The sequence below is a fragment of the Littorina saxatilis genome, linkage group LG6 (genome assembly GCF_037325665.1).
Source record: "Littorina saxatilis isolate snail1 linkage group LG6, US_GU_Lsax_2.0, whole genome shotgun sequence".
In the NCBI taxonomy this organism is placed as follows: Eukaryota; Metazoa; Mollusca; class Gastropoda; order Littorinimorpha; family Littorinidae; genus Littorina; species Littorina saxatilis.
In genome coordinates this window covers 21339049-21357938 of record NC_090250.1, presented here as the reverse complement: position 1 = coordinate 21357938, position 18890 = coordinate 21339049, and the positions used below count along the sequence as shown (strand labels likewise).

The following is an 18890-nucleotide window of genomic DNA, read 5'->3' as shown; positions in this document are numbered from 1 at the left end:
CTCGTACCAGGGAACGTGTATGTGGTCTTCTCTTATAATTGGTCCTGTGGACAGAAAATGATATACTAACACTTATATTGCTTACACAGCAGGCAATGATGTAAAAAGTATGTGAACTGATCATTCGACCATTTCATTTCCTCGACCTTTTGTCACGTCGAGCATTTGTTGTCAATCCTAACCTATTGTCACCATCGCCATTTTGATTTTTGACTTTTTCCTTTTCTAGAATTACACACATGTAGACAAGCATGTTATTGTTGCTTTAAGTCAAACGAGACAGACAGACAGACAGATAGACAGACAATCACATAGGTAGGCAGTGACACACACGCAAATAGACAATTTTTGGAACTAAAAGAACAGGTAAGCAGGAGCATAGACAGACAGGCAGATGGACGAACAGACAGACAACCAGACAGAACGGAACAACCACGCACCCAAACAGCCAATCAGACCCAACCAAGTGGCATTTTCTGTTCAATTGATTTTGTTGTTGTTGCTAATGCTCAAAGCAAAATTTCATCTCGAATCCTCATCACTTCACAATCAAGAGGCGTTTTCCGTTCAATGTATTTTATTTTTTTGCAAAACAAAGTTTAATCTCTCATCCTCATCACTGGAACAGCTGTGGATAGCTGGTCTTCGTGGCGGACAAGATGAAGGTCCTGTTGTCGTTATAGAAGTCCTTGTAGTCCTGAGCATTGGGATGCCCTGGGTAGGGGTTGAAGATGTTGATGTGGGTCTTGCTGAGGAACTGGTTGTTCCAGGTGAGCATGTAGGCCAGGCTGGCGTCCAGCGAGGTGACGGTGTTGAGGATCTCCTGCGCGAAGAAGTGGGGACGGTCACTGAGGTTGTGCAGTGTGACTCCCACCTCTGTCAGCGTGGGGATCTCGCCTTTCGCCGAAGCTCGTTGCACGAAATGAAACAAACAACGTGAAAGATTAGTTGTAGAGTGACTCCAGGGGTTTGCAATTAAAAAGAAACACTTCCACACTGTGTTAAGATGCACGATTGTGTACCTCTCTCCTCCAAAAAAAACACGCACACATACACATACACACATAGACATACACGCACACACACCCCTGTTTGGACTGCTCTCATAGTGAGGACTTGCTAATACACACACGGATAGTGCCTTTGTAGTGCACTTGCACTACAACGGCACTGGGTGCAGTGCCTTTCTAGTGCACTTGCACTACAACGGCACTGAGTGCAGTACTCGCTCCGGCATCGAAGAATTTTCACTAAAAAAGGCACAAAATTTGACCTATTTCGTCGCCTATAGAGGACGGAAAGAATGTCATTTTGAACATTGTTATGACATTCTTTCCGTCAAAAAAGTCAACTTAACGGGAAAAAAGTCAACTTAACGGTGTCAACGGAGAGATAGTTCCAAGCAAAAACAAAGTGAGGACTTACTGTAAGACCTCACACCGATTTAGGACCTCAGTGTGTAGGTGTCTAGACCACCTAAAGACCTCACTATGAGAGCAGTCCAAACGCACCCCACACACACACACACACACACACACACACACGCACGCACGCAAACACACACACACACACACACACACACGCAAGCACACACATACACACACACACGCACGCACGCAAACACACACACGCACGCACGCAAGCACACACACACACACACACACACACACACACACACACACACACACACACACACACACACACACACACACACACACACACAGAGATAAATGCCCCCTTTAGTCTTTTATCTTCCACATGTCATGTTCTTGCCCCATTACTTTGCTATCTCTGCATTGTTTCAAAGTTAAGTCCGTAGATTTTGTTTTCTTCTTATCAGTTAGCTAAATAAGTTATGCGTAATCGTGTCGTATTTCTAGGTTTTTTATTTTAACCAAGTTGTGTTTTCCTTTGCAGCGTGAGTGTGCACAATTTAGTTTTCATTCTCAAAGTTCGTGTGATGATTTCCTACTGAAATTGTAAGTTTGTAAATGTTATTGCCATTTTGATTTTGCAGACAAAAAACAGTGTGAATTTATTGCCATTAAAAGTTAGACACATCTTCGTTGTGCTAAATCCACTGATAACTTTCGTTTGTGTCATCTAAAACAAAAAATGTGTGTGGCATGAGAATAAATTGCAATTTTGTCTGTCTTTTTCACCTGCCGTTTTGCAGCGGGCCACACACGCACAATGATTCATTTTCAATGGAGGTACTTAATCCTGGTCAACGCCGTTTGGCTGACGTCATTGCTGCCTGACGTCACTTCCCAACCAATTGATACCCAAGCTACAGTGGAGACGAAGGCGTTGTATAACATGCTACGTTCAGTGGCACAGAATCAGAGCAGGATCCTCGTGGGAACTCATTTACCCACAATGTTCGGTCTCTATGGCGGGCACCCTCCTTACTGGACGTATGAGTACCAGGGTAAACCACAGGCTTGGATGTTTCACGTGAGTGTAGAGGTTGAGTTAAAATGTGTGTGTGTGTGTGTGTGTGTGTGTGTGTGTGAGTGTGTGCGTGCGTGCGTACGTGCGTGAGTGTGTGTGTGTGTGTGTGTGTGTGTGTGTGTGTGTGTGTGTGTGTGAGTGCGCGCGTGCGTGCGTGCGTGTGTGCGCGCGCGCGCGTGTGTGTGTGTGTTTTTGGCTCACGTAAGTGTAGCCTATGCGATCGTAACTTTGTCTGTCTGTGCGTGCGTTTGTGCGTGCGTGTGTGCGTGTGTGTGTATGTCTGTGGTAGAAACTTTAACATTTCCGAGTCTATGTGTGAGTGGTTATCCAAGACTATGGATAAAGCTCGCATAAGATTACGTCACGGTCAAAAGTGTTTGACGTCAATTAATGCATCATGACTGCATGCCTCCCTGTAGTCTTTCTCTCTCGCGTGGTGTGTGTGGTCTCGGTCATTGTTATTTTGAGCGGGCCGAGACTATTTGGCAGTCGTGTCCCTGTAAGTAGGCTACATGCAGACACAGACAGATCTAGATCTAGTGTCTCTCTTTCTTGCACAGTCGTCACCTAAGCTTACTGTGTGTGTGGGTGTGTATGTGTGACGGAGTGATTGAGTTTGTGTTACTGTTTGTCTATTTCTTACGTGAGCCTTGAAGGCTTCGCCTCTTGTTGTTTGTTAATTTTGTTTTGTTTGTTGTTTGAGGTATTTGTTAATTTGTTTGATTGATTGCTTGTTTGGTTGTTTGATTGTTTAGTTGATAGGTTGATTGGTTATTATCCATGAAAATAACCATGCATATAAACTTAGCAAAATCATTATTGCGACAAATTACGTACCCAAATTAAAGCATTTAATCCCTCAGTTAAGTGGACAGCCTCAAACACAAAAACATAGAAAGTGTGAGTGAAATGACACGGGAAGTAATGATTTAATTGGGGTGCAAGCCATAACTGTTTTGCTTACTTTGGATGTTTCCTAAATCTAAAAATGTAAATTCTGAAGCTTTAAAAGAGAATGAAAATAAAGAAAACTATATATGGCTATTTCCCCCAGCCCTCAATGGCGCACAAGGATTACCCAGACGAGCTGTGCGACCCGTGCCTCGTGGTGAACGACTTCCCGGCCATCGCTGGCTTTGACTTCGCCCTGGTGGGTGACAGCACTGAGGACGCCTGGGTGTATCTGATGCACACAGCTCACGACAGGGGCGCCGTCATCACATTCTGCTTCCACTCCTACAACCTCGTCACCAACCACGGGCCATGGATCAGTGTAGGCGTTTCCAGGACCCCAACAACCACCCCCTCCCCTCCCGCCTGTAAAAAAAAAGAAGAGAAATAATGAGGAAGGCTTCGCAACCCTCATCCTTTATTTTTGCCTCAAATCGAAGATGATAGTGGCGAGAGTATAATGTTGGTCCTTCGGGTTGCTTTTGTTGTTATTGGCAAGGCAAGGCAAGGCAAATTTATTCAAGAAACCCCATGGGAGTACATGAACAAACTAATATACAAGAACAAGAAGGAAATGTAGGCTGTATCAACTAATACATGTATATAATTATACTCATTCCGTTTAAAAAAAAAATGGATTTCATGTCTCAAAAATAAAAATTCCCGGATAATAAATTAATTCTGTTATAATACATAACTTTGCGGGGGAAAAAATGCAAACAAAACGAAGACGTCCTTGACAGCTTTAGTCTTCTTCTTCTTCTTCTTCTTCTTCTTCTTCTTCTTCTTCTTCTTCTTCTTCTTCTTCTTCTTCTTCTTCTTCTTCTTCTTCTTCTTCTTCTTCGCTCATGGGTTAATACTCACACGATCTTTAACGTGTATGCCCGTTCAGACAGCCATACGCCGCTTTCGGGGGCCGGGGAAGTGATCCTACTGTTTATTCCTAACGACCATTTCAGGGCGACACCGGTGCCTACCACTCCATCAGACGCATCTTACCAGGGGGAGATCATCACCGGGTGTTTGAGGCCAGGCTGGATCAGATTGCTGACTTCATCAAGAGCAAGGTGGTGGACAAAAATGGCGTCCCCATCCCTTTTATTTTCAGGTAAACGAATATTATAATTATAATTAAGCTGTAATAGTACCGCCCGGACCTTTTCACTGAATAACGAACGCGTATAGCACTGTCTCGAAACTAACGCAATAGTCGGACAGAGTTGCGCCCCTGGAACGGCAGGTAGTTCCGGTTTGTGTTTGTGTTTGCAAAATGGAACCGCATGACAATCCGCCCTTCAACTTCTTTACCCGCGTAGTTTGAACAGCAGACACAGTAACGTTTCCCTCCACCACTAATCTTCTTCTCTCGTTCAGCCATTTTGGACGTAAACAAAACAACCGGAACTACCCGCCGACAGCGCCGCGGGCTATGGCAGGGACGGACAACTCTTATCACTTTCGTTTTGAGACAATGCTATAGGAGAAAAGCGACAGAATTGTTTACAAATAAATATTAACCAACTGCTTAAATGACACTATTTCCGTTTGAATGAATTAGAATTTTAGTCGTTTTGTGAGAAATAACTGTCCTAGCATTTTCCATGAATATTTCTTCAGCTCAGCTTCAGTTCCATGTATATTTATTCAGCTCACTTGGATTGTTATTTTGTCCTAAGCCCCTTTGCTGTTATGACCAGACTTCAGCTTCAGACAGACAGATGTTCTTGCATCCACTCCATGCATGCAGCAACAGCCCAATGAAATTGACTTAAGAGTGATGACAGCTTCGACGGGATTTTAATCCAGTAGCTATAAAGCAAGATTGGCAAAATAAGGGCACAAAGGCGGCAGTAGGCATGGCTTTTAAAATCCCTATCCCCCCTAAGCTGAAGAAGCCTAATCCGTAATAGGACCGGAGGTAGTTTCGTATTCTACGAACTGTTTGATTCTTTTACCCCCTACGCACCCTCTTTTTCACGAAGACTTCCGGCTCTTTGGCAGCGGGCCCCGCGTGCATACGGCCGCTGAAGGAAATGTACCCTTTCAGATTCTAGTCGTATGCCAGCATGCGATCTGATCCTAGTTACCATTCGTAGATGGAGAAAAGGTCAACAACTAGGGGACCCAGTATCCGTTCATACCTCCGCTTACATCGGCGTTCGGGCATTCCAGAATCCTGGGTATTTGGTGCGCTTTGCGCAACCACACCTTTGTATTTAGGTGTCTACATTGAATTTCTTGGCTAAAGCCTATGTTACATTTTATGTAAGCCACAGTTACTTGTATTAGCCATGTCTACTTATGCAGAGTTTATAATAGCTTGTGACAGTGCAATTAAAAAGCGCTGCCTACTGCGCCAGAGTACCAGACAAGTAAATGTACACACTAAAAGAAAACATGTATAACTGGTTGGAGATAACCCAAACCTTGAAGACCTGAAAGCGGATTACCCTTTGTCAACATGAAGCAAATAGAAGAACAACAACATTTGTAACTGCTGTTCCTGGTTAAATCTAACTGATACTAAGCACACAGAATAGAAGATGACCCATATTCTGTCCAACACCCCCCCCCCCACCCCCACCCTTACATCCACCAGGCACCTGAATAGGAGATAACCAGTATTCGGGCCAACATAATCCCCCCCCCCCCCACCCCAAAGGCACCTGAATAGGAGATAACCCTTATTCGGGCCAACCTAATCCCCCCCCCCCCCACATCCCCCAGGCACCTGGATAGGAGATAACCCGTATTCGGACCAACATAATCTCCCCCCCCCCCCAGGCACCTGAATAGGCGATAACCCGTATTCGGGCCAACATAATCCCCCCCCCCCCCCCACATCCTCTTGGCACATGAATAGGAGATAACCCATATTCTGGCCCTAATACGCGATAACCCATATTCTGACCGAGGCAACCCACCCTGCATTCACATACACCCCTTCGACACCTACATAGTAGATAACTAGTAACCTGGTCAACGTAACTACCCCCTTGCATACATATTCAAGCTAATTCATCCCAGGAAGTTGTCATCAGTGCATCTGCTAGGAGCAGGATAAGCCGTCACTCTCGCGGTGAGGTGGGTGGGATAATTTTCGTCCGCGAAAAACACGTCTTCTCGCGCTGCGTTCAAGACGGAAAAGGAAGTAGGGAGGTTTAACTCCCTTGAATTATCGTAGGTTTGACTTTCTACAGAAAAGCGACCAAATTATCTTTTCCGATTGTCTTACGGAGGTCTCAGCTGAACCAGGTCATAACCAAATTTATGTAAAGACTTAAATTGTTTTATTGCAGTTAACAGTACTTGTAATTATCCAGACTCACTCATTGTGTCTTTTGTATCGAGACACTTTATATTATGCAACGTACAATTCGTCTTGCAAAGGCTTAGCAAAGTTGGAAAAAAACAAAAACCCAGTGAAACTTCAATCATCAGTTTTCATCGCATTAGATACAGACGAAAATGCCAAGTATTGATTACACTTCACATATTAATTTGATAATATATTTTTCATTCTTCAGAATCTGGCATGAACAGAACGGCAACTGGTTCTGGTGGGGTTACGGTAACCAAGCCAACAACACAGTGGAGGACATCAAACAACTCGCCCAGTTCACCGTCACCTACCTCAGAGACCACAAGGGTAGGACAATGTCCGTTGTAACGCTGTATTCTTACTGGACCACCCGCTTGTAGCATGCGTTTCGCTATTTTATGAGATGACTGAATGTACCGCTTTGAGCCATTTTATGACACCCAAGCTGTGCGTCCTGAACACTTTTTCGTTTTCAACACTAATTCAAAGTTGCTTTGAATTATTTAATTCATCACACACACACAAACACACACACACACATACACTCTCACACACACACACACACACACACACACACACACACACACTCACACACACACACACACACACACACACAAACCGTCCGCCACCTGCCCCTCAGCCAGACTATGGTGTATTTACCTAGCGGTTTCTTTCTTGTGGCTCTATGGCCAGGTCTGCACAACATTTTGTACGCTATCTTACATAATTCTGTACGCTATCTTACACAATTCTATACGCTATCTTACACAATTATGTACGCTATGTTGTGTTACTGTGGACAGGTCTGCACAGCATTCTGTACGCTATCTTACACAATGCTGTACGCTGTGTTGCGTTACTGTGGACAGGTCTGCACAGCGTCTATACGCTATCTTACACAATTATGTACGCTATGTTGTGTTACTGTGAACAGGTCTGCACAGCGTTCTGTACGCTATCTTACACAATGCTGTACGCTATGTTACTGTGGACAGGTCTGCACAGCGTTCTGTACGCTATCTTACACAATGCTGTACGCTATGTTACACAATTCTGTACGCTATGTTACTGTGGACAGGTCTGCACAGCGTTCTGTACGCTATCTTACACAATTCTGTACGCTGTGTTGCGTTACTGTGGACAGGTCTGCACAGCATTCTGTACGCTATCTTACACAATGCTGTACGCTGTGTTGCGTTACTGTGGACAGGTCTGCACAGCGTTCTATACGCTATATTACACAATTATGTACGCTATGTTGTGTTACTGTGGACAGGTCTGCACAGCATTCTGTACGCTATCTTACACAATGCTGTACGCTGTGTTGCGTTACTGTGGACAGGTCTGCACAGCGTTCTATACGCTATCTTACACAATTATGTACGCTATGTTGTGTTACTGTGGACAGGTCTGCACAGCGTTCTGTACGCTATCTTACACAATTATGTACGCTGTGTTGCGTTACTGTGGACAGGTCTACATAACATTCTGTACGCTATCTTACACAATTATGTACGCTATGTTGTGTTACTGTGGACAGGTCTGCACAGCGTTCTGTACGCTATCTTACACAATGCTGTACGCTGTGTTGCGTTACTGTGGACAGGTCTGCACAGCATTCTGTACGCTATCTTACACAATTCTGTACGCTATGTTATGTTACTGTGGACAGGTCTGCACAGCATTCTGTACGCTATCTTACACAATGCTGTACGCTATCTCACACAATTTTGTACGCTATTTTGTGGTACTGTGGACAGGTCTGCACAGCATTCTGTACGCCATCTTACACAATTCTATACGCTATGTTGTTTTACTGTGGACAGGTCTGCACAGCATTCTGTACGCCATCTTACACAATTCTATACGCTATGTTGTTTTACTGTGGACAGGTCTGCATAACATTCTGTACGCCATCAGCCCTGACTGTGGTGGCAGCGTGGATGCTGAGGCTGTTTATCCTGGTAACGACTACGTGGACATCATCGGCACTGACTGTTACCTGATACCAGGCACTCGCAACGCTACTTATATGCAGTATACACTGGACAAGGTAAATAGGTTTTTGCTTTGTTTTAAGGGGGGGGGGGGGGTCGGAGTAGTGAGGGTTTGGTTATGTTCTTGTTTGTTTATTGACTTCAGTTGCATGCAGGTTGGTTCGAACCCTATTTTTCTAAGTCTCTCTCTCTCTCTCTCTCTCTCTCTCTTTCTCTCTCTCTCTCTCTCTCTCTCTCTCTCTCTCTCTCTCTCTCTCTCACTCTTTCTCTTTCTTCCCCCCTCTCTTTTTCTCACTTCCCCTCTCTCTCTCTCTTCTCTCTCTCTCTCTCTCTCTCTCTCTCTCTCTCTCTTTCTCTCTCTATCTCTCTCACCTCTCTCTCTCTCACCTCTCTCTCTCACCTCTCTCTCACCTCTCTCTCTCACCTCACTCTCACCTCTCTCTCTCACCTCTCTCTCTCTCTCTCTTTCTCTCTCTATCTCTCTCTCTCACCTCTCTCTCTCACCTCTCTCTCTCTCTCTCTCTCTCTCTCTCTCTCTCTCTCTCTCTCTCTCTCTCTCTCTCTCTCTCTTTGATCAGGCGGGGTGCATCCTTTTTCATTGGTCTGTGGATATGGTAGGTAATTGGTTTTTTAATATCTCTTCAACCGATATGGCTATCCAAGACCAATGCAACTGTGTTACCTCTCTCGCTTCACATTGCAGTCTCAATGATTAAAACTATATGCGTTTAGATTTATCACTGTAGGCGAGACGGAAGGCGGGGCAGCGCTATTTTCAGCCAGAATGCCTGTAAAACCTTTGAAGATCAAATATGCATGAACAAGAGAACATCTTTATTCATGAATGTTACACGTGTGGAAACAAAATGTGGCTTGCTTCAGCTCTGCTCGCGTCCTCAGCATTTTAACCCCTTCACTGCCCACCCTGTATGTAATACGTGGTCATTTTCGGTTTGTCCTACGCCCATAACCGTATCTCATACGTGGGATTTGTGTCAACAACATTTCAGGACATTTCTGAAAACTAAATGGGAGGTAACCACTGTCCAAGTACTTGTAGGGGTTCTAAACACATTTCTTTCCCATAGACCGTTTGGATAATGCTGTTATACTGTGGCAGTGAAGGGGTTAATGACACAATACTCGGATGTTCACACACCTCCATGCCCTCAGGAGCAATGTTGCCAACAACCATTTCACGTTACTTCCTCAGGTCGTGCGGCAGGCAGAGGCTAACGGCAAGATCGCAGCGATTACAGAAACGTCTGTCGCCGAAAGTCACCTTGATCAGATGCCTCAGTTCTTCACCCAGGGCATCCTGCACTCCCTCACAGCCACTTCCGGTATGCGCATGGCTTACGTCAGCACGTGGAACAACCACAGGACGTCAGACAGTGACGCAGACGTCTTCAGTCCCTACCCTGGACATCCTACCGCCCCGGACTACTTGGAATTCTACAACGACAAAAGGACTGTCTTCCTCAAAGATCTGAAATCCAATTATCCGTAGATGCTGAGATAATTCAAAAGGTTTTTAGATTCTGTAGCCCCTTTCCTAAACATGCCATGGCACCGGATTAACTGGAATTCTACAACGACAAAATGACTTCCTCAAAGATCTGAAAACCCTTTGCCCGTAGATGCTGAGGTAATTCGACACATGTATTAAATCAGATTTTGTTCCTCAAGAACAAGGGGGGCAAACACAGTCTGTACGTGCTGAGTTACATCGAAACATGTTTAAAATCCTTGAGCCCTACCTTGGCATCCCACGTCTCAATACGACTTGAATTTCTTCAACGACGAAATAACTTTCTTCCTCGGTGATATGAAATCCCTTTAACCGTACATTCTGAAATGATTCTTGAGAAAAAGTAAAACATTTTCACCCACTTATTTTGGTATTTTAACTGGCATAGGACTACTTGAATTTTTGCAATGACAAATAGTTTTCTCCCTCAAAGATCTGGAATACAATTAATGTGTTTCTACGCACACACCCACACACACACACACACACACACACACACACACTCACACACACACACACACACTCACACAGACATGCACATAGACCTACGGCTCAGAACTAGTTGAATTTCTACAACGACAAAAGGAATGTCTTCCTTATCCGTATGTGTTGAGATAATTTGAAACATGTTTTATATCTAAAATCAAAGTTCAAAATAAATCTTTAAATTTGTTTAAGAATATCGCGTACTTATAAAACGGACTTGGCGATTCAAGATACACTACGATGTACCTTTTTACATTTAGTCAAGTTATGACTAAATGTTTTAACATAGAGGGGGGAATCGAGACGAGGGTCGTGGTGTATGTGTGTGTTTATGTGTGTGTGTGTGTTTGTCTGTGTGTGTGTGTGCGTGTGTGCGTGTGTTTGTGTGTGTGTGTGTGTGTGTGTGTGTGTGTGTGTGTGTGTGTGTGTGTATGTCTTGACGAAATCACGGAATTGCCCAATTCGCGGAATCGGCAATTTCTTTTGCCTATTTCACGTAATCGGCAAAACGCTGCCCACTACGTGAAATCGGCAGCGTTTTGCCGAAAATGCGTAAAGGCTCCTAAAATGTGTCCATTTTGCAAAAGTGGCAGCCAGTCTGTTACTTTTTTTGTCACCAGAACATTACATTAACATTACTTTACTTCCCTATTTTGGTTTTTACATTTAGTCAAGTTTTGACTAAATGTTTTAACATAGAGGGGGAATCGAGACGAGGGTCGTGGTGTGTGTGTGTGTGTGTGTGTGTGTGTGTGTGTGTGTGTGTGTGTGTGTGTGTGTGTGTGTGTGTGTGTGTGTGTGTGTCTGTGTGTGTCTGTGTGTGTCTGTGTGTGTGTGTGTGTAGAGCGATTCAGACCAAACTACTGGACCGATCTTTATGTAATTTGACATGAGAGTTCCTGGGAATGATATCCCCGGATTTTTTTGATTTTTTTCGATAAATACCTTTGATGACGTCATTTTTGGCTTTTTTTAAAAGTTGATGCGGCACTGTCACACCCTCATTTTTCAATCAAATTGATTGAAATTGTGGCCAAGCAATCTTCGACGAAGGCCGGACTTGGGTATTGCATTTCAGCTTGGTGGCTTAAAAATTAATTAATGACTTTGGTCATTAAATATCTGAAAATTGTAAAAAAAAAAGTTTTTTGATAAAACGATCCAAATTTACGTTCATCGTATTCTTCATCATTTTCTGATTCCAAAAACATATAAATATGTTATATTTGGATTAAAAACAAGCTCTGAAAGTTAAAACGAAGAGAGGTACAGAAAAGCGTGCTATCCTTCTCAGCGCAACTACTACCCCGCTCTTCTTGTCAATTTCACTGCCTTTGCCACGAGCGGTGGACTGACGATGCTACGAGTATACGGTCTTGCTGAAAAATTGCATTGCGTTCAGTTACATTCTATGAGTTCGACAGCTTGACTAAATGTTGTATTTTCGCCTTACGCGACTTGTTATGGTCTGTGTTGGTCTGTGTCAAGCACAACTCCGGTAATGCACGAAAACTACACTTTTGGCCATAACTTGCCATAACTTATCGATTATTGCAACATTTATCAATTCGAGTATCTAGCTGCCTGGGCTAAGTGTGATGGTATCCAGGGCATTTGAAAACTTTAAAACCAAAAACGGGCTGCCGATTTCGCAAAATGGGCACATTTTACAAGCCTTTACGCGTTTTCAGCAAAACGCTGCCGATTTCGCAAAATGGGCACATTTTACAAACCTTTACGCGTTTTTGGCAAAACGCTGCCGATTTCGCAAAATGGGCACATTTTACAAGCCTTTACGCGTTTTTGGCAAAACGCTGCCGATTTCGCGTAATGGGCAGTGTTTTGCCGATTACGTGAAATGGGCAAAAATATATATGTGTGTGCGTGTGTGTGTGTGTGTGTGTGTGTGTGTGTGTGTGTGTGTGTGTGTGTGCTTGTGTGTGAGTGAGAGATGTAGGAGGGGGTTGTACGTGCGTGCGTGCATGTGTGTGTGTGTGTGTGTCTGTTTCTGTGTGTGTGTCTGTGGGTGTGTCTGTGTGTGTGTCTATGTGTGTGTCTATGTGTGTGCGTGTGCTTGCGTGTGAGGGATAGATGTAGGAGGGGGTATTACGTGCGTGCGTGCATGTGTGTGTGTGTGTGTATGTGTGTGTCTGTGTGTGTGTCTGTGTGTGTGTCTGTGTGTGTCTATGTGTGTGCGTGTGCTTGCGTGTGAGGGAGAGATGTAGGAGGGGGTTGTACGTGCGTGCGTGCATGTCTGTGTGAGTGTGTGTGTGTGTGGGTGTGTGTGTGCCTGTTTGTGTGTATGTGTGTGTGTAGAAACACATTAAATGTGTGTGTGTGCCTGTTTGTGTGCCTGTGTGTGTGTGTGTGTGTGTGTGTGTGTATGTGTGTGTGTGTGTGTTTGTGTGTGTGCGATAGGAAAGGAACCATTCGTATAAGGGGTGAGTTGTCGTTGTGTCTGCAAGAGAACACTGTTAGTCGGTCAGTATGTCACACATTGACGTTAATCACCAAAAATAACTAAGAAGAACAATCGTTTTAACAAACGGATGCATAGATAAACATCCACAAGAGGTCAGTTATCAAAACCTTTCAACGCAAGTAACAAAACCAAAATATCGTGAATTTTACAACAACCCGAATCATTTAATGTCCAAATGGAACCTCTTTATCGAAATACTTCCAACACAAGAAACACACAAAAAACAAAATATCGTGAACTTTACAACAACCAGCATTTGAGACAACAATCATAGACTGTCCAACTGGACACAACCTGTGAAGATAAGATAAAGCGAGAAGTCGGGAAAGGAATCAAAACACAACAGATAGGTGGAGGAGGGGGGTGGGGGTGGTTGGGGTGACGAAGGGCAAAGGCCACAGAAAAGACCTAGTCTGACCAGAAGATAAGTACACGAAGGACGGTCTCAGGTCAGCTAACAAGCAAGATGGCCGCTCCAAGGAATTGGCTTCTGTGTTGTGGTATGCTGTGTGAGTATACATTCAACGTGTACTTGATTGAACGAATTAGGTCATCAATCAAGCAAGCAAGCAATGAATCAATCAATTATTTAACCAATCGATGAATAAATACACGAATAAATACATGAATTGATACATACATTAATACCCGAATTAACAAATGAATAAATGATTACTGGTAAAAAAAAAAGTAAATAAAGAAATAAAAAACTGAACCAAAATCATATCGCTTTAAACTACCTAGAAAACCGCGTTTGTCAAAGAGGTGTTTTCGAACTCGCCTAGCACATCGAAAATCTTGAACAAAATCCGGAGGGGAAATAACAATTATATCGAGACTGCATGGAAACACATGTTAAATACGAAATGTGTTCGACTTCTTGGGCAACTCGTGTTCGCTGAAACCGTATAGCAGCAAGATATATCAAAATGTGGTATGAAAGATGCATAGAAGGTCCCTTGCGTTTTATAACCCTGTATCAGGGTGTTGTTTTAAATAATGGTATACTGTTTAAAGCGTGTCTGCCCACCGCACCCTTTTTGAACACGTTTGCCACGCAATTTTGACTCTAAGAAGTGCAAAAGACTGCACTGTAATTCTGGCGCACCTGTAATGGTTTACTCCAAATTAGTCCATTTTGAGGATAATTAATTATTCAAATGTAAAGAGTGGAACCGAAGCCGCGATTATTCGTCGTCAGATGTTCTTTCATATCAAAATACAGGGTGGGCCATAAAAAGTGTCCACATTTAATTTGTTAATATTTTTCCTGTAAAGTGATATTTTCTTTTCTGTTTCAGATAGAATTTGAGACAAGCATTTTAGAATTCTTTTAAAGCCTGAATGGATCGCATTCCAGTGGAGGAAAGGACCAAAATCGTTGAACTTTACTTTGCTACTAATTCTGTGGTTCTCGCCCAGCGCGCTTTTTGGAGAGAGTTCCCTGGCACACACTTGTCCATGTGCGAGAACTGTGAAGCGCCTCGTGGATAGATTCAGGGTTATGTCCTTTATTGTTATCTGCGAGACTACCAGTGTTCCTGAATTTATCCACGAGGCGCTTCACAGTTCTCGCACATGGACAGTGTGTGCCAGGGAACTCTCTCCGAAAAGCGCGCTGGGCGAGAACCACAGAATTGGTAGCAAAGTAAAGTTCAACGATTTTGGTCCTTTCCTCTACTGGAATGCGATCCATTCAGGCTTTAAAAGAATTCTAAGATGCTTGTCTCAAATTCTATCTGAAACAGAAAAGAAAATATCACTTTACAGGAAAAATATTAACAAATTAAATGTGGACACTTTTTATGGCCCACCCTGTACATCATAATCATAATGGTGATTTGTTAGAATGTGAACAACGGAACCACTTTTCTGTTTTCCCTTCTTTTTATTACCTGTTGATTTCACGCGGATGACAATAACACAGGGTTCATTTTTGACCAAAATGAACAATAACAACAACAACAACAACAACAACAACAACAACAACAACAACAACAACAACAACAACATCATCAACCAACAATGATTCATTCGAGAACGCGCTTATGCTGCTTATTATCTATTTCAATGTGATTTTCTCTTCATCAGTTCTCTTTTCTGTTTCTACCTGCTGAGTTCACAGGGGTGACAAGAACGCAGGGAATCCTATTCGACAGCATGATGAACAGCAACGGAGGAGGTTCCCAAGGTCCGGTGGGTCAGAACAACATGCTGGGCAACCAGGGCAATGGCCAATGGATGGCTACGAACCAGATGGGTCAGCAGAACATGAACCAGTGGAACCAGGGAGGAGGGGCGAACTGGATGGCCACGTATGCCGCCACGAGAGCGACTGCAAGTCCTTGACCCAACGTTTTCACCTATATGGGTGGTTTGGTGGTTTGGTGGTTTGGTGGTTTGGTTTGGTGGTTTGGTGGTTTGGTTTGGTGGTTTGGTGGTTTGGTGGTTTGGTTTGGTGGTTTGGTGGTTTGGTTTGGTGGTTTGGTTTGGTGGTTTGGTGGTTTGGTGGTTTGGTTTGGTGGTTTGGTGGTTTGGTTTGGTGGTTTGGTGGTTTGGTGGTTTGGTTTGGTGGTTTGGTGGTTTGGTGGTTTGGTGTTTGGTGGTTTGGTGGTTTGGTGGTTGCATGTTTGGTGGACGTTGTTTGTGTGCTCAGATTATTGCGTAGATAAGAGAGGCAGAGCTAGAGAGAGAGAGAGAGAGAGCTAGAGAGAGAGAGAGAGAGAGAGAGAGAGAGAGAGAGAGAGAGAGAGAGAGAGAGAGAGAGAGGGAGAGAGAGAACGAGAGGGAGAGGGAGAAGGAAAGTTAATATATATATATATATGGAATACCCGGCTTCGCCGGGGTGAATCGCGAGACAGAGACAGACAGCGTGGCGGTTCACCACAATCACCTTTGAAGGCAAAGTCCTCTCAAACGGGATTGAGAATTTTAAGCCCTATATTATCTGTTATGGCTTCTCAAATGCCAGAACATACAGACAGACAAAAGCCGCCAGACCCCATCACAAACAGAACTCTACAAACCACAGGTGTTGCCTACACACACACACACACACACACACACACACACACACACACACACACACACACACACACACACACACACACACACACACACACACACACACACAAGCCGTATATATCTATCCATATATATAAATATATAGAGATAGATGACAGTGGATTTTTCGATAAATAGATTCGACCTTTGCACTTTTACAGTGAAGACAACTTACGGGTACATGCAAGGAAAGCCCACAACTTCTAAGGCGAACAACTCTGCAGAGTCTGCTGTGAAGGGCGACGGTAGTCTCCCTGTCACACTCGACCCCCTTTGAATGAACTTTGTCCCCAAAGTTCCGAACAATGGACCCGCCAAGCTTAGGTCCATCCCAGGTGGAATAGGAACAGCACGAAAATGATTCAGTGGCCTGAACATTTCATGTCGAGTCCCATCGCTGTCGACGACGCCAAATGTAATCGAGTGCCGAAACACCACAATCACCTTTGAAGGCGAAGTCCACTCAAACGGGATTGAGAATAACTGTTATGGCTTCTCGAAGGAAGGCCTGAACATACAGACACACCAAAGCCGCCAGACCACATCACAAACAGAACTCTACAATCCACAGGTGTTGCCCACACACACACACAAACACACACACACACACACAGAGAAGCCGTATATATATATGTATATCTATATCTATAAATATATAGAGATAGATGACAGTGTATTTTTCGCGTGGCTATAAATTGATTCGACCTTTTCACTTTTACACTAAGGACAACTTACGGGTGCAAGGAAAGCGTTCTGGACAGTGCAGTGACATTCTAAAAATAGTAACGTAGTAACGGGAATATGGATTGACGCCACACGAAGGAAGGGAGATAAACGCTGAAAACACTGGAAAAGATAAGGAAGAGTTACTGGGAATGGTTCCAGAGAAAAACCAAAATCGGTTCAGCGCTGCGCGCTGAGAGCACGTGTTGAAATATCTCATCGATCAGGTTCTATCCGAGTTGTACCTGAATACGGCCTCCAATTTGAAAAAGATCCATCCAGAACTTTGGCCGTGCATCGCGGACACACACACACACACACACACACACACACACACACACACACACACACACACACACACACACAGACAGACACAAGTCGTATATATATATATATATATATATATATATATATATATATATATATATATAACCCTTGGGGTTGTAAGATGAGGGTAGTCTCCCATGCCAACAGAAGCTACCATTCAGAGAATGGTTTGCTTCTTAGTTGGATACCATGGGTTGACAACTCTCGCCATCAGTACCACCTGACCACTGATGAGACACAATAGTGTCTGGTCTAGGTACAAATACAATGGTCCTCCTCAGGACTAGATTACCTTGCGATACGTCCCCCACAAAGGGACTTTGCTCTGTAAATCTCGGTCCCCCTTGAGGAGGGTCTGATGCTCCCAATAGGCTGTCTGTGAAGGGATACTTATTTCTCTCTCTTTCTCTGCTAAGAGATTTTAACAAATCTCGGAAGAAAGTCTCTGCTGACTTTCAATTGTTTCTTTCACAATTTCTGATGTTTTATAATGTGGTCACCGTGAAAGTTGCATCGCCTTTAAAGCGATCCAATTGAATAAAGCAGAAAACTTCTTCTTTACCAAGTCCTGTGTTGAACAGCAGTGAAAAGTTGACCGCTTTTCCTGTTTAACCTTTTCAAAATTAGATCTAACTTGTTCGCGTATCCATTTCTGGATCTGCAGGCTGGTACAGAGTTACCTCCCTTTAGGCTTTTTCAAATTTCCCTTGTTTTAACCTAATTTCTTGGTTAAAACTTGTCTAAATTTCTAAATTCTTTCTTAATAATTATCAATTCTACACTTTGGCCTTAAATCAAAGTGTTTCCCTTCACAGATATCCCCTTGGGGTTGTCAGATGAGGGTAGTCTCCCATGCCAACAGAAGCTACCATTCAGAGAGTGGTTTGCTTCTTAGTTGGATACCATGGGTTGACAACTCTCGCCATCAGTACCACCTGACCACTGATGAGACACAATAGTGTCGAAACACGTGTCTGGTCTAGGTACAAATACAATGGTCCTCCTCAGGACTAGATTACCTTGCGATACGTCCCCCACAAAGGGACTTTGCTCTGTAAATCTCGGTCCCCCTTGAGGAGGGTCTGATGCCCCCAATAGGCTGTCTGTGAAGGGATACTTATTTCTCTCTCTTTCTCTGCTAAGAGATTTTAACAAATCTCGGAAGAAAGTCTCTGCTGACTTTCAATTGTTTCTTTCACAATTTCTGATGTTTTATATATATATATATATATATATAGAGAGAGAGAGAGAGAGAGAGAGAGAGAGAGAGAGAGAGAGGAACAAACTAGATAGTCACATTTAAATCGTAGTATACTCTGTCCCCCTCCTACCTCCTACCTACTCTGTCCCCCTCCTACCTGTTGTCATGGAAATCAAAGTTGTCAAGGTCACACAACACATGAATCTCAAAGGTATAGGTCAAACAAAGTTTAAGAGAGAGAGAGAGAGAGAGAGAGAGAGAGAGAGAGAGAGGAACAAACTAGATAGTCACATTTAAATCGTAGTATACTCTGTCCCCCTCCTACCTTTAAACTGATATTTTGAAATTGTGAC

At 43.6% G+C, this 18890-nt stretch overlaps 2 protein-coding genes across 3 annotated transcripts in view; one reads left to right on the top strand and one right to left on the bottom strand.

Moving 5' to 3' along the window:
- LOC138968735 (CD109 antigen-like) overlaps positions 1–31 on the bottom strand; it is a gene marked incomplete at its 3' end in the record, with an annotated part of 90789 nt that extends 90758 nt beyond the window's left edge. Inside the window, 1 exon segment of the mRNA XM_070341368.1 lies at positions 1–31. This exon segment is cut by the window's left edge and continues 299 nt beyond it.
- Positions 32–1819: 1788 nt separating this feature from the next.
- LOC138968729 (mannan endo-1,4-beta-mannosidase-like) lies at positions 1820–10927 on the top strand. 2 transcript variants are annotated; one of them, XM_070341361.1, is made up of 7 exons: positions 1820–1979; positions 2177–2457; positions 3509–3727; positions 4365–4513; positions 6933–7054; positions 8620–8780; positions 9938–10927. In XM_070341361.1, exons 2-7 carry the CDS (start codon positions 2194–2196, stop codon positions 10232–10234), a joined length of 1212 nt encoding a protein of 403 aa, XP_070197462.1. In that variant the 5' UTR covers positions 1820–1979; positions 2177–2193; the 3' UTR covers positions 10235–10927. The 2 variants fall into 2 exon arrangements, with proteins under 2 accessions (XP_070197462.1, XP_070197463.1); XM_070341362.1 differs by having other exon boundaries at positions 1822–1918.
- The last annotated feature ends 7963 nt before the right edge of the window (positions 10928–18890 follow it).